This window comes from Mchenga conophoros, linkage group LG14 (genome assembly GCF_057382185.1).
Source record: "Mchenga conophoros isolate Kocher_MC1m ecotype Shallow Benthic linkage group LG14, M_conophoros_male_GT1.1, whole genome shotgun sequence".
Classification (NCBI taxonomy): Eukaryota; Metazoa; Chordata; class Actinopteri; order Cichliformes; family Cichlidae; genus Mchenga; species Mchenga conophoros.
The window spans coordinates 8,718,347-8,731,513 of record NC_140539.1 but is presented as its reverse complement, the minus strand read 5'-3'; the positions used below and the strand labels follow the sequence as shown (position 1 = coordinate 8,731,513).

Sequence of the window (13,167 nt, the reverse complement as noted above, 5' to 3'; positions counted from 1 at the left end):
TAAAACGGTCAGTGTGGGAATTAAGATTCTTTGTTTGTTTTTTAATAAAAGGGGGAAGCTACAACTATTACTTCGCATCGAGAGGTAGCTGAGATTAGCATAAAGGTTGGAGGCATCTTGAGAGAGTACCCCTAAGGCTGTAATTAATAAATAAGCATAAGGATATCCTTATCCATCTTAAGTGTAATGAATGAGTTTCCTTAAGTATTGAGCCTTATTCTTTCTCCATCTAAACATCTGCCAGGATCCACTTGGGTCAAAGTGACTGAAATTTCATCATCAGACAGTGAGTGTGAGGGCCTGTACAGGGATCTGTGTCTCTGGCTGGTTTTTGTACTGACTATGAGTGCACCCCAGACAGAGGACTACAAAGAAGTATCACAGGAATGACTGCTCGCCCATCGTGTCTCCAGCTGTCCATATACACAATAAATAATAAAGCCCCCTTTAAACCCAGAGCCTGTCTGCTCTGAGAAAACAGCAGACCATTTTCTGGGCAGTTTTATGATGGTTCCAAAAGGTCTGCTGATTAGAGCTGATTGGATTTTTTGAAAACAATAGGTACTCTGGAGTAGGTGCTCCTGAACAACAGCCCAGAAAAAATCTATGCTGATTGGTCTAACACAGAAAGGACAACCACAAGAAAAACAAAAGCAGTAAACTTGCAGAAGCCAAAGAAACAACAGAACAAATGAAAAAGATAACAAATAGAATTCCGAAGTGGATCGATTGGGCAGCGCAGGCTTTGGTTGCGTTTTGCATAGGAGCAAGAGAGACAGACAAATGAGTGGTGGTGGTCAAGTGAGCCAGAAAATAAATGAAGAGATCTAGCAGTTTTGAGCAACAGAAATATAATATCACACTCCTATTTTTTACAGCAGTTGAAATGCAAACATATACCTGCCCACACCTCTTTACATTCCCCATTGCCCCTTCATCCTCTCCACTGCACCTGCCATGTGTGTGCACCACCTGTCACACAGACATAGACTGTGTGACATCGCATAACTGTGATGGAGACGGAGACGTAATCTGGTTGTTGCATTTTTATAAAGTTCTGTAAGTACAAAGCTGTCTGTACATCAGGGGACTACTTTGCCTAATGGTCACAGGTCTTTGGGAAAGATACACAATGGTCTAATAGAAGCTTTTAGCTCCATGAAGAAAAGTTACTCAGAAAGAAAGTTCTGGATACTTCGGATGGAGGAAAAAAAACTGCTGGGTATGAGCTTTAGAAGTGTGAGCAAACTAGCTGTTTCCCCTTTAGCGCACAGACATGAGAGTATAGGACATTTTTGAACTGCTCTTCTGTTATTTGCTGGGTGCCTCGATAATTGTTTCTAAGGTTTTCCTCGTTGCAGCTCTGAGTCACTTTTCCTCCCAAGTTCTCCTCATCTCTCCGTACTTCCCTCCTAAAGTCTTTTCTCATATAGTTTTCATTTCCTCCGCCGTCTCTTCGTCCCTTTCTTTCTTTCATCTGCAGCCTCCCTCCTTCCCGTGCTGTCATCTCTCTGCCCTGCCACCTTCCAATCCTAGATCACCTCATCTCTCTTCATTCTCGACCTTTTTCTATCTCGTTTCTCCATCTCTTGTTTGAAGTTAAAAGGTTGGGTTGGATGACAGATCTCTTTAAGACTTTCAACTCCAAAGGACTTGAGGCAACAACTGCTCAGTCAAGTTCTAATGGAGACATTGGAGAAGAAGAAAAGGAGACAGAGTAAACTGCAGAGAGAAAAAGGAGAGTGAGACGGGGTAGGGGGTGGGGGTGGGGGGCAGATAGCAATTTTGTTTTCTTCTCAAGTGCCCCAAGAGACGGTGAGGGGTCTTTGATGTGTTATGTTTCCGGCCTATACATCACTCTCACTCTCTTTCACGTTCCTTTCTTTGTCCTCTGGTTATTTCACATCTTCTGTCTCCTTTGTTTGTGTGTGTGGTTATTTCATTCATTCATTCCTTCCGTCTGTCAATTTGCATGAGGCAGAGAAACGGGAACGTGGAGGGATTAGGGAATACTCAACTTTTTGCTTTGCTACAAGCTAGGCGAGTCAGGAGTGCTCTCATCAAGTTTAATTTCTGCTTTGAAGTTTTTGGAGTTTGACACGTAACGATGCTGGATTTGTTGGGTGTTGTTACGCGTCATTGCAGACTCTATGGCTCTTTCTCCCTCTGTTCGCACACACAGCAAATGCACACAGAACAATGCTTTTTTGTCCGAGTCCAGCTGGCATCTTCTCATTATTAGCAGTCTACTTTCTCCCGCAAACTCGAATTATTTATTTCTTTGGGAAGATGCCAGGCGCTTGTGCCACCTCCACCAGTTGGATTTCATCATCATCCTGTCTGAATGCAGTTCGTCATACTCCTTGGGTCTTGGTTCAGCACTTAACTGGTAGAGAACAGCTGCTTGTTGAAGCAGACCCAGGTCTTGTCAGTCCTATAAATACAGCTTGTGTATTTTTACGCACCGTTGTTTTAGCTTTATTTAAACCAAGAATGGAAAAACACAGCAAAATCTATAATGAGCGTGACTCAGACACTCACACAAACAAAGCATTAATTCACCGGATGTTTCGGCAGGATGCACCGAGCTTTTTATTGCTTCTTGCAATGAAATTACGCGCTGCAGCTCTCGGACTACACACAGTGGTATCAGATTTCCAATAATGTAAAGTTATGTTGATTTTTTTATTGAGCAAGTTGGAAAAATTGGCGAACAACGATATAAATTGCATTCAGAGCAGCAACTAAAATAAAATATTAAAAAAAAAGCAAGGCTGTGTTAACGTGGGCATGTTTTTCATTCTAGTGAGACACTGAGGAGAGATTTTCATAGCATGCTGAAAGATTTCACTTGTTTACTTGCACACATTCCTACCATCCACTGTGGTGATTATGGTATATTAAAATTACCCCAACGTTTTCAGCGGAAGGTAATTCATCAGAAATTCGCCAGCGGAGCACTTTGACAAATGATGATTCTTTGCATTGAAATAAAAACTGAGCCTAATTGATTTGTATTGTCTGCATTCCCATTCGTGGTGTGTTGGTGCACTGATGTTACTGAAATAAGTCCACTGCTGGCTATGCATTTGGTAATTCTATTCATAAGGTAACTAAAAGATATTTTAATAATCTTCCTGCCAAAACAAACCTTCTCTATGGGCTGATTCAATATTGTAGGCAGAAACCTTACCCCTACAATAAAATGTGATACACTCAATTAGCCCCCTCCAAAGTCACAAAATTCTTCCTGTAAAGCAAAACCCTTACCTCGTTTAGTTTTTGGCGACGTCACCTTTAAGCTTGTCTCTTTGCACACCTTTGGACCAATTCCGGCACTGACAGGTCACATCAGAAGTGATCCTTGGCATTAACATGGTGCACATTCTGTACATTCATGCAGATCTGCCATTCTGCCACATCCCAAAGACGTTTGCTGGACACAGTTCTGTCTCCCACGAGGGTCCATGAATTCCACTAACGTCACTTTTATGTTCATGAAAGCAGAGATGACTTTGTCTTTGTGACAAAGCATTGTCATGCTGCACGTACCTTTGGGAAGATGTTAGGTTATGACCATTTAGAGATGCACATAATCAGCAGCAGTACTCAGATAAACTGAGGCATTCAATCAACATTTGTCTGGTATTAGCAATGGCAGTGTGTGCCAAGGAAGCATTCCACACTCCATTACACCAGCAGCAGCCTGCAAGTAAAGCAAGAAAGGTCAGAGCCATGAAGCCATGCATTCTGAGCCTATTCTGAGTCTACCATGGGCAGCTTCAGCAGAAATCAGTTTGTCATTTAATTAGTTGTTTTGCAAAGAGTCCTTTTTAGGACCTTGTGCCCACTGTAGCTGTTGTTTTTGGCTAACAGGAGTCAGGTATTATAGCTCATCTGCCAGCATTAACAACCATATCATGGTGAAAGTTACATATTCATCCCCACTCTGCTGTTTGATGTGAACATTAGTTGAAGCTCCTGGCCTGCATCTATATAACTGTATGTAGGACACCTGTGCCGCCCAGCTGGTTGAATTTAAATTGTCTAAGCAGGTGTGCAGGGATTGATAATAAATAGGGATGGGTATCGTTTAGGTTTTATCCGATACCAGTACCAAACCGGTACTTTTGAAACGGTGCCGGTGCTTAAACGGTGCTCAAACCGGTGCTTAAAGAATGGAGAACACAAAATTGGTCCAAAAACCTCTCATGTTCAGCTTTTTTTTTTGTAAAGAGATAACAATGTTAGCCTTTTCTGCAGCTATAGGGCATATATGGTATCACTCTTGGCTGGAAGCAGTGCTTAAACAATGGAAAAAACACAAACTTTGTCCAAATACCTCTCATGTTTAGCTGTTTTCCACTTTTTCTTTGGTCATTTTAGCGCTTTTGGCCAGGATGAAGAGAGTATCTGCCATCAAACAAGAAGACAGCCACATGTAACTACGACGGTGTTTGCTAGTTCACCTTACATGCATTAATTTAATAACGTGGTTAGCCTACTCAATGTAAATTACACACGAACAACATTAAGCTACTCACGCAGAGAAGAACGGCTGCTGCTGCCATCATCATCCTCATCATTTCTGCTACACTGGCAGGGCTAGGGGCCAGGACTCTCCTCTTCGGGTTCTTGGGGGATGTTGCTAACTCCGGGTCCGATAACAGGCAACCCACCCGCAGTAGATGTGCCCGGTGTGAGGTCTCGCAGCAAGCTATCAAATACAGCGCATTTCTCGGCTTTTAACAAAATGCTATACGTCGCCAGGTGTTTCATCAGATTCGAGGTGTTACCTCCTTTGCACAGTATCACCTTAAAGCACTTGTTGCAGGCTGCTGAGTTTGCATCTTTTGCTGTGAAGTACAGCCAGACTTTGACCGCTTCGCCTTGGGCATTTTTAATCTGTAGCTCTGCTCTAAAAGAACGTACGTATCTGGGCCCGCCTACTACGCTTGCAAAGGTAAAATGATTGGCTAGAATCCAAAGTGTGTGACATTTCAGGAAAAAAAAGCACCGAAATGTTATTGCCATAATGGCACCGGATACCGGTACCCATCCCTAATAATAAAGTGTATATTGGAGGTATTGGAAGCTTTTAACATCTACCAAACCAGGGTTAGGATCAGGTCCACATCTATACCATTATTATATAGATTTTTTTTTTTTTTTTTTTACCTGGCCAGATGGAAATCTCACAGAACTGTGAAACTCATAACCTTGTCTTCTTTGCATATCAACCCTAGATTTCCTGAATCCTTTTCCCTTTCACACTGCTTAATCTGATGGGGTCTGATATTTAAGATTAATAAAATGGAAGGTTGCTGTTGATGTTTTAGTCTTGTTTACAGAGGTGTTCTTACATCTAAATGACATCCATACATGATTTATTGAATTCACAGAACCTCTGCCTGCAGTTGTCCAGTTGAATCTTCTTTCTGGTATCTTCTAAAACCTTTTAATTTGGGAAAATACAAATATTTAGTGACTTTGAATGTTTAGAAAGAATCTAAACCATCAGCAGCTACTAAAATATTTTATCAAAATAGTTTTTTGCTTTGTTTTTCTCTGCTTGCCTAATGTCGTCACTTTGTTCACTCCTCCTTTATACCCTTAAGAGGGCTCTCCACCTGACATCACAAGCCGACTCAGTCAGCGTCCTCTTGGGCAAAAAACACCGCGCCATTTTCCCTTTTGAAGGCTGTAAGAGTAAATCACCCACTAGGTGCTCAGAGCTGTCTTTGAAATACTCCACAGCAAAAAGTGAAACGAAGCAGTAGTGTGCATGTGTATATGTCAGAGGGATTAGAGCATGTGTGTGGCAGTGTACATAAGCGACTTTACATCTGGTAGTTGAGATTTAACCAGATTGGAAAAAAAAAAACCACTTTAAATTCCAACTGATGATGTACAAACCTCCGGGGGATGAATTCAGTATGAGTCTTGCAAACATATGAAATCGAGAAAACCCCACGATGCACAGTGGACCGCTGACATTAGAGCCACAGGGTGTTTGCACACGCTTCTTTATGTCCTCAAATCCTAACTAGCTAATCAACGTCGATGCAGTTAGTTTCAATCGTATATGCAGCACCATCAAAACCACAAACACATTATCCCCCTGCAATTCTGAGCACCGACTCAGCAGATCGACGTGCCGCATATGTGTTAAGCAGCTGTGCAGGATGATCACTGGTCGGCCAGATGTTGCATCTCGCACCTAAATAACAGGGAAAATGGAATGGATTGATTAGAACTCCCATCTGCTGCGCTGGGATGGTGCTAATAAGCAGGCTGCAGAGTGCTCTTTCCTAGAGAGGGAGGTTACCGCCGGCAGAGTGTTCAAAGGCTGTCGCAGGTTGTATCAGAGGGGCCAAGAGAGGAAGAGGTGAAGCACGGCCCGGTGAGTTTTGAGAGGCAAAGCCTAAAGCCGACAAAAGGGGAACGACAGAGAGACAGATAGGCGGGAGAGGGCCGGTGCACTCAATTAAATTGCACAGCAGGACGGGGTAAATGGTCAAACATGCCGAAGAGTGCCGCAGTCAAGCATTTTTCAGAAGAGGTTAAACAGGTGATGTACTAATGCATTTCAGTCAGCGTTTAGTGGAGAGGAAAGCATTTAGTTTTCACTTCCCAAGCCAAGAATTAATGTACAAAGGGCTGTTTTTTTCCCACACTAAATCACAAAGTGGAGGCAAGCTCTAATAGAAAACAAACATCCCTCTTAAATGAGACACTGTACTGCAATATTAATTTATTCGCCCACACAATGTGGTCTCGGGAGGTGAGGGAGGGTTTTGAGTTTACTAATTCTTACTGTAGTTAACGTCTGGTGAAAAATGAAAACCAAACAAAACACACCATAAACATCACCTCTGTCATTTAAAATCCCACGTATCCAAAATCAAGTCAGTTATTTCACCATTACTTGATTTACAAGTGTCAGTCAATCTGCTGTGTGCAACATATTTCACGCATTTCCTGTGATGAGAAGCAACTGGCAGCAGAATGAGATCAAAGGATGTTTTTTTCCTTGGTGAACAGGGAGCTTTGTATTCCCTGACAAAGAACAAAGTTAAAATGGTTTTCAGTATTGTGAGTCTATTTTTTGTGCAAGTCGATGACATAAAGGCTGTTCTTTTTTTTTTCTTTGGTTGTCTCCTGTTGACACTAACGCACATCATCAGATGCTGTAACCATCTCTAGCCTGTTGTTCTTGTTTTGAACTGATGTTTTCTGAGTCAGGTCATTAAAAAAATATGCACAATACACAGCAAATGCACAAAGCATAAATATTGTGTCTTAAAATGTTTTCTCATCATAGTAAAAAGAAAGTACACCCTGTTTATATTCTGAGGTTGAAAATGGTAAATATAAGTGCAGACTCTTACTGCTTCCATTCAGAGCGTAAGTAGCAGCCAGGTCCTGTTAATCAAATGTACTTGATTAAGTGCTCATGAGCAAGTGTGAGCACCTCTATAAAAGCGGTTTTGGCAGTTTGTTGGTCTGCAGCATTCAGGTGTGTGTTAACACAAGGACACAAGACATCAGCAATGATCTTAGAGGCACAGTTGTTGCTGCTCATCAACACAGATGATGTCAAACTCAACCACTCCAAGGTCAGACTGTGAATAATATTTAAATTCTAAATAAATAATGATGGCATATAATGTCTTGTGTTGTTAAAAGCATCTAATTTGAGAACCAGCAAAGACTAAATTAATTTTTTATTATGTCCTGATATGTAAAACCTTAGTTGTGACTGAGAGCGTATTTTCTTTTTACCATGACTGCATACAGGGTACAACAACCTGAGCATGCACTGGGCAAATATCAGAAATGATTAAATAAAAGCAGTCCCTGTTTTCATGTTTAATGAAGAAAAGCTTGTTTTGAATAACAGAATGTTTGATGAAGAAAAGTGTGCGTTTGAAGCTTCTTCCGATTTACTTTTATCATTTGGAGATACAAACCTGCATTCATTTATAAATCTACCCTAAACTTGCTGCACTCCTGTAGCCTCACAGCAGCATTCCCACTTCTCTCTTCATGGTTTAAGGTCAGAACTATTTTGTTTCATCTAAACAAAGTCTGTGCTGCCAATATTCATCAAGCTTTTTCTAGCTCTGTGATGAATGATTTCACTCTTGGAAAAAATCCATAGACGCTTTCTTCGTGCAGTATCCTTCACACTGTCACTGTCACTCGTGTCAACAAATAATCCACGTGTCAGCTCCCATGCGCTACCGTGACTATTTTTCAATTCAAAGTTGCATGGGGGGCTAATTGTACATGAAATGATTTTCCCCAAAGGCCACCTTATCCGTTCCTCCTAACAGCTGCTGCTGCTTGTGTTTCTTTTACGTTCAGTAGCCTGCTCATGCTCCTCTACTTGTACTGAGTTTCATGAACGTTCACCTCTCTTCTTGGAGGAGCTTCTTTTTCACGTGGTGCCATATTCTATTAAAAACACCCAAGGCAGAAACCTGAGCAAACAGTAATTGAAACTAGCTCTCATCATGCTGATGGTTTTGCTGATACCTTTACACTTTGTACATCTTAGATGGTGCACTGTTTAAGCTGCTTTACAGATACTGAATACATGCAAGCTGCTTTGGAACCCACTTTCAATCTAGCTCAGGGATGTCAAACTCATTTTTTATTATCATGGGCCACATAAAACCCACTTTGATGTTAAGTGGGCGGGACCAAAGAAACTCACCTTTCTGTCAGTCTAAGTAGGTTTAAGTACACATTAACTAACCATTGTAGAAAACCAAATTCCCTATTATTGTAGAACCTTTCTGTCCTGTAATAGTTCATTTATTTCTTCATTACTTTGGTGTAGTGTAACCAGCCATGGGTCCAGTGCAATGTTTATACACTCCTTCACATTTTCCTGTGCCATCCATAGGGCCAGATTGGAGTCTGTGCTGGACCGATTCTTGTCCCCCAGCCTTGTGTTTGGCACTTCTCATCAAGATCCTTTTTTTATGCTGTCTCTGACTGTCATATCTCTTGTCATGCCTGATCTGTTCTATATGTGTGAGTCTTATTGGCAAATATAAATTAGTGCAGAAGGAAAGTCTTTCGGCTGTAGGGGTCCAAAGCCATGATTTTATAAACCTGCTTGTGCAATTAGCCTTAAATAGAAATTACATTTTGTAACAACTTGCTGCAGGTGGACTCCTAGATTCTACTTTGAGATATGTATTTTTAATTGCTGTTTTTTAATAATACATAGGATCAAATGCACTTTTAAATTAATGATTACCATTCCTGTAAAATGCTAGTTATCAAAATGTCTACAAGTAAAAAGATATTAAAAAACTCCATTTTAATTTCAGACGGTGTCCTGAAACAGTGGTAATAAGTTCATATTTAATGTAATCACAGCAAGGCAACAGTGAAGTGTTACTTAAAACAGAAAAATGATTCAGGATACTCGTGACTTTCCTGAATAACCTTTTAATCCAAGCTCCATTTATCTCTCTGGGTTTTCCTCTCAGATATGCGATAAGGAGTGGCATTACTATGTCATCAATGTGGAGTTCCCAGTGGTGACGCTCTATGTGGACGGAGTGACCTATGACCCCTACCTGGTGACGGACGACTGGCCCATCCACCCCTCACAGATTGATGTTCAGCTCACAGTGGGTGCCTGCTGGCAAGGTGAGCAGCCAAAGCTGATGATGATACCAGAGAGCGGTGCAGGTATTCAGTTAAAGTTCTTCAACAGAATTCATTCATCTTGTGGGCAATTAAAAAAAAGTGCAACTGAAACGAAAGTTTTAATATGAAGGTCACTGTAATTTGAAGTATTTTGAGAATCCTCCTGCTGCTTCTATACGTGAGAAGGTTCAGGGATAACACTGCTGAAGTATTTGCACTGAGGGAGTCACCGAGTGTGGAACGTGTTCTTTGGCCTTGAATGAACAATGTAATTAAGAAGAGCACTTAGTCTGCCTCTGACAAATGACTGAACGAGTGTGAATGAAGCCGTACAATTAAACTGTCCTCTAAACTGATAGCTGCCACTAATTGCATAAGGGTAGAAGAAAGAGGATTTTTTTTGCATGCTGCTGATTTGATAGCCCAAATGAGAATGCTCAGTGATGCTTAGCCTTACATAAAGATGGCTCTCAATGTGGGGAGCAGCAGCAGGTCATCATGTGTGGCTTTCATTTGCATTCATCCTCCTTTACTCCACCTCCCTCTCCCATTTTTTTTCATTGAACACTGTAGGCCTTCAGGAAGATTAAAGGGGCCTTGAATAGTAGAGGGAGTTCAGAGACTATTTGTGCTTTCCTTGTTGGGGCCAAAGTCTCAGTCGTGTATTGTAAAGGCAGTACTAAAATCGGAACATAAGCCATTAGCGACATAAATAGCCTTTTCAAAGCACAGAGTTAAGTATCCAGTATGTTGATTGCAAACATGCTTGCAAAGTTGCGCTCGTCTGTTGTCTAACTCGCCCGGTTTGGGCTGTAAATGTGTTTTCAGAGCAAAAGAAAAAGAAGGAACGTGAACACTTACTGATGTGCAGTAGCATGTCTTTGCTTATTATAGCTGCTAACTGATGGGCTTTACAGAAACAGTCGGATGCTGATAGAGAGTTCAGGCAGGATATAATATGATGGAGTGTGGTGGCACAATAAATAAAAACAAATTTGTCAGCTCTAAGTGCTCCACTGATATTCTGGAGTATTTAATTCAATGTAATGATTTAATTTCATGGTTCATAAGTCTTAACTGGTCGGTCAGCTGTAGTCAGGATTCTGTCCTGACTACAGCAAATTGATTTAATCTAGAATTATTGTGTTACATACAGTCACCCAAATAAGCCATTCTGGTTGTTGTAACAAGCAGTGGCGTGTCTAGAAAATTTTTGTTGGGGGGGCCAGGTAGGGGCACAGATTTGGAGAAGGGTGGCAGATGTAATTGGCAGATAATGTTTAAAAAAAATTTCTACCAACCATTAACCATAATTCAATAAGCCTATAAACCTAATAACTGAATGCGCTTTTAACTCTTATTAGAATGAGATTTTAACCACTACGGTGCAAAGTTTTTAGATACTGCGTTGATAAAGTACAAGAGATACAATCAGTGCTTTGTCAGTCTTTACTCAGCATTCAAGGACAGCAATATTTGCATAGTATTTTTACTGACATATAGTGCACATATGTTTTGGGCAAAAACATTTTTTAATATTAAAATATGAACATTTGTAACAAACAATTGGCAAATTAGCCAATGCCAATGCAAAACTTTATCTGCCTGTTAAAAAAAGAAGATAATCTTCTCACAAACTGGTGTTTGATTTTGAAACAGGAAAAAAGTGGAGAAACAACTGAAAAGATTAACATTTGAATAAAACCTGAAAGCAAGTAAATACTTTCTATGCTGCCTTATGGTAAACTTTGGTAATATTGATAAAGAACAACACTGGCTGATGATGAAATACAGTCAGCTGGCATGGTGACACTGCCAGTATTAACCTGCAGGGCTGGACTGGGACAGAAAATCGGGCATTTTGACTACAGACCGGCCCACCAGGTAGTAAAGCCATAAAGACTTTGAATGAAAACAAATGCTGTTGTGACAGTGATGTACACTGTCTTGTTGGTATATGTATGATTTCTATACATTTTACGTCAGATAAAAACTTTGGTTGTAAAATTTAGATAATTATTTAATAAAAGCTAGATATTTTAAATGAGAATAAGAAAGAAAAGTATTTCTTTGTGCCCCCTTTCCCTGTTAATGCCCTACCTGGCCCCCTGGCAAAAATTTCCTAGATCCGCCCCTGCACAGTTACCAGCTGTCAGCTACATAAAAAAGGATCCTGGTGTTATTTGTCTCTCAGAAACAGTTCATAACTTCCCTTCAACTCATTCATGTCACCTAAAAGGTAAACCTGTTTCTCCATCACCTGTTCAGCTCTGATGATTCAGTAAGGACATCTCCTGGTTTCATCCTCATGTTTCCCTCTCACCACATATCCAAACCAACATCATGACCAGCAGCTTTACAGCTGTGGCTCCAGCAAACATCAGCTGATACTAGAAATTAATATTAAATAAATTCTAACAACAGCTGATCAAGCTTAAACGTGCTGCTGTTGTTTAGCGCGACATCTGCTGGTTTCCTCTTTCTGGCGCAAAGTGGGCGATAAATAAATGAGAGAGAAAAGCCGATCAGCTGATCATTGATCAGTTTCATGATTGAAGTAGCAACAGGAGAGGCAGGGGGAGAGAATGAGAGAAGAAGAGGCAGCTGTGCAGCGTAACGACAGAATAAATCCAGCTTTGTGTCTTTTTCCATTATAGCTAAAGTTCGGGACAAACTGCATCTCTTCTCAGCTCAATACGAAACGTGTAATATTTTCTCTGAATGAGGGACCATTCCATATTTTTAAGGAGCCGTTGGCAACTCTACTAACTAACCTTATGAATAAAATAAAGTTCACTATCAGTAACATCATAGCACCCACCCACCTAAAAACTCCATCAAGCTGGCTAGAACGCAGTACGAGTTATTGCAACTGACGGTAAAAAGTCAGCACAACGAAAATAAACTGCACCTAAACTTGGTTTATATCTGACCCAGATAGACTGCAGGTCATAACTTCTTACCTGAAGTTCAGTTCACCTGACACTCGGACTGGCGGCTGCCTCGGGGCTCTCCTCCTGCCTCCCCTTCCCTCATCCACCTGCTGGCCTCTGTGGAAGCCCCGCCATAGCCACCACCAAACAACTGAGTTATTTTTACACATCGACCTGCATCTGGCCAATCCACCACCTCTCATTGTTCATGCAGTTACAAAAAAAATAAAAAATAAGTCACCGGGCATATCCCGGTATGCCCGATGGCCAGTCCAGCTATGTTAACCTGCAACCAAATCTGCAGCTCCATACAGCAATGTTACGACTTAGATTATATCTTATAACTCATAACTCTTATGTTAGCTGCCCTCAGCAGCATACTGTCTGAAATATTCCACGGCTGCAATAATTCTTTAAGTGTTATTTTTTCTTTGGTATTCTAATTTCACCGAAGTTTACTAAACTCAACAAACTTAATATTACTTACCGGGACATTTATTCTGTCCTCATTTTCTTTCACCGAAAAATTGTTTCCTGCAGTGCCGTCTTTCGCGCTTGGCTC

The 13,167-nt window shown here is 40.9% G+C and overlaps 1 protein-coding gene across 1 annotated transcript in view; it reads left to right on the top strand.

Annotated features, from left to right (window-relative positions):
• LOC146559205 (calsyntenin-2-like) overlaps positions 1 to 13,167 on the top strand; it is a 331,275-nt gene that overhangs the window by 274,916 nt on the left and 43,192 nt on the right. The window contains exon 9 of the mRNA XM_085245053.1: positions 9,510 to 9,672. Within this exon, the coding sequence (XP_085101179.1) occupies positions 9,510 to 9,672 (163 nt within the window). The remainder of the gene's footprint in view (positions 1 to 9,509; positions 9,673 to 13,167) is intronic.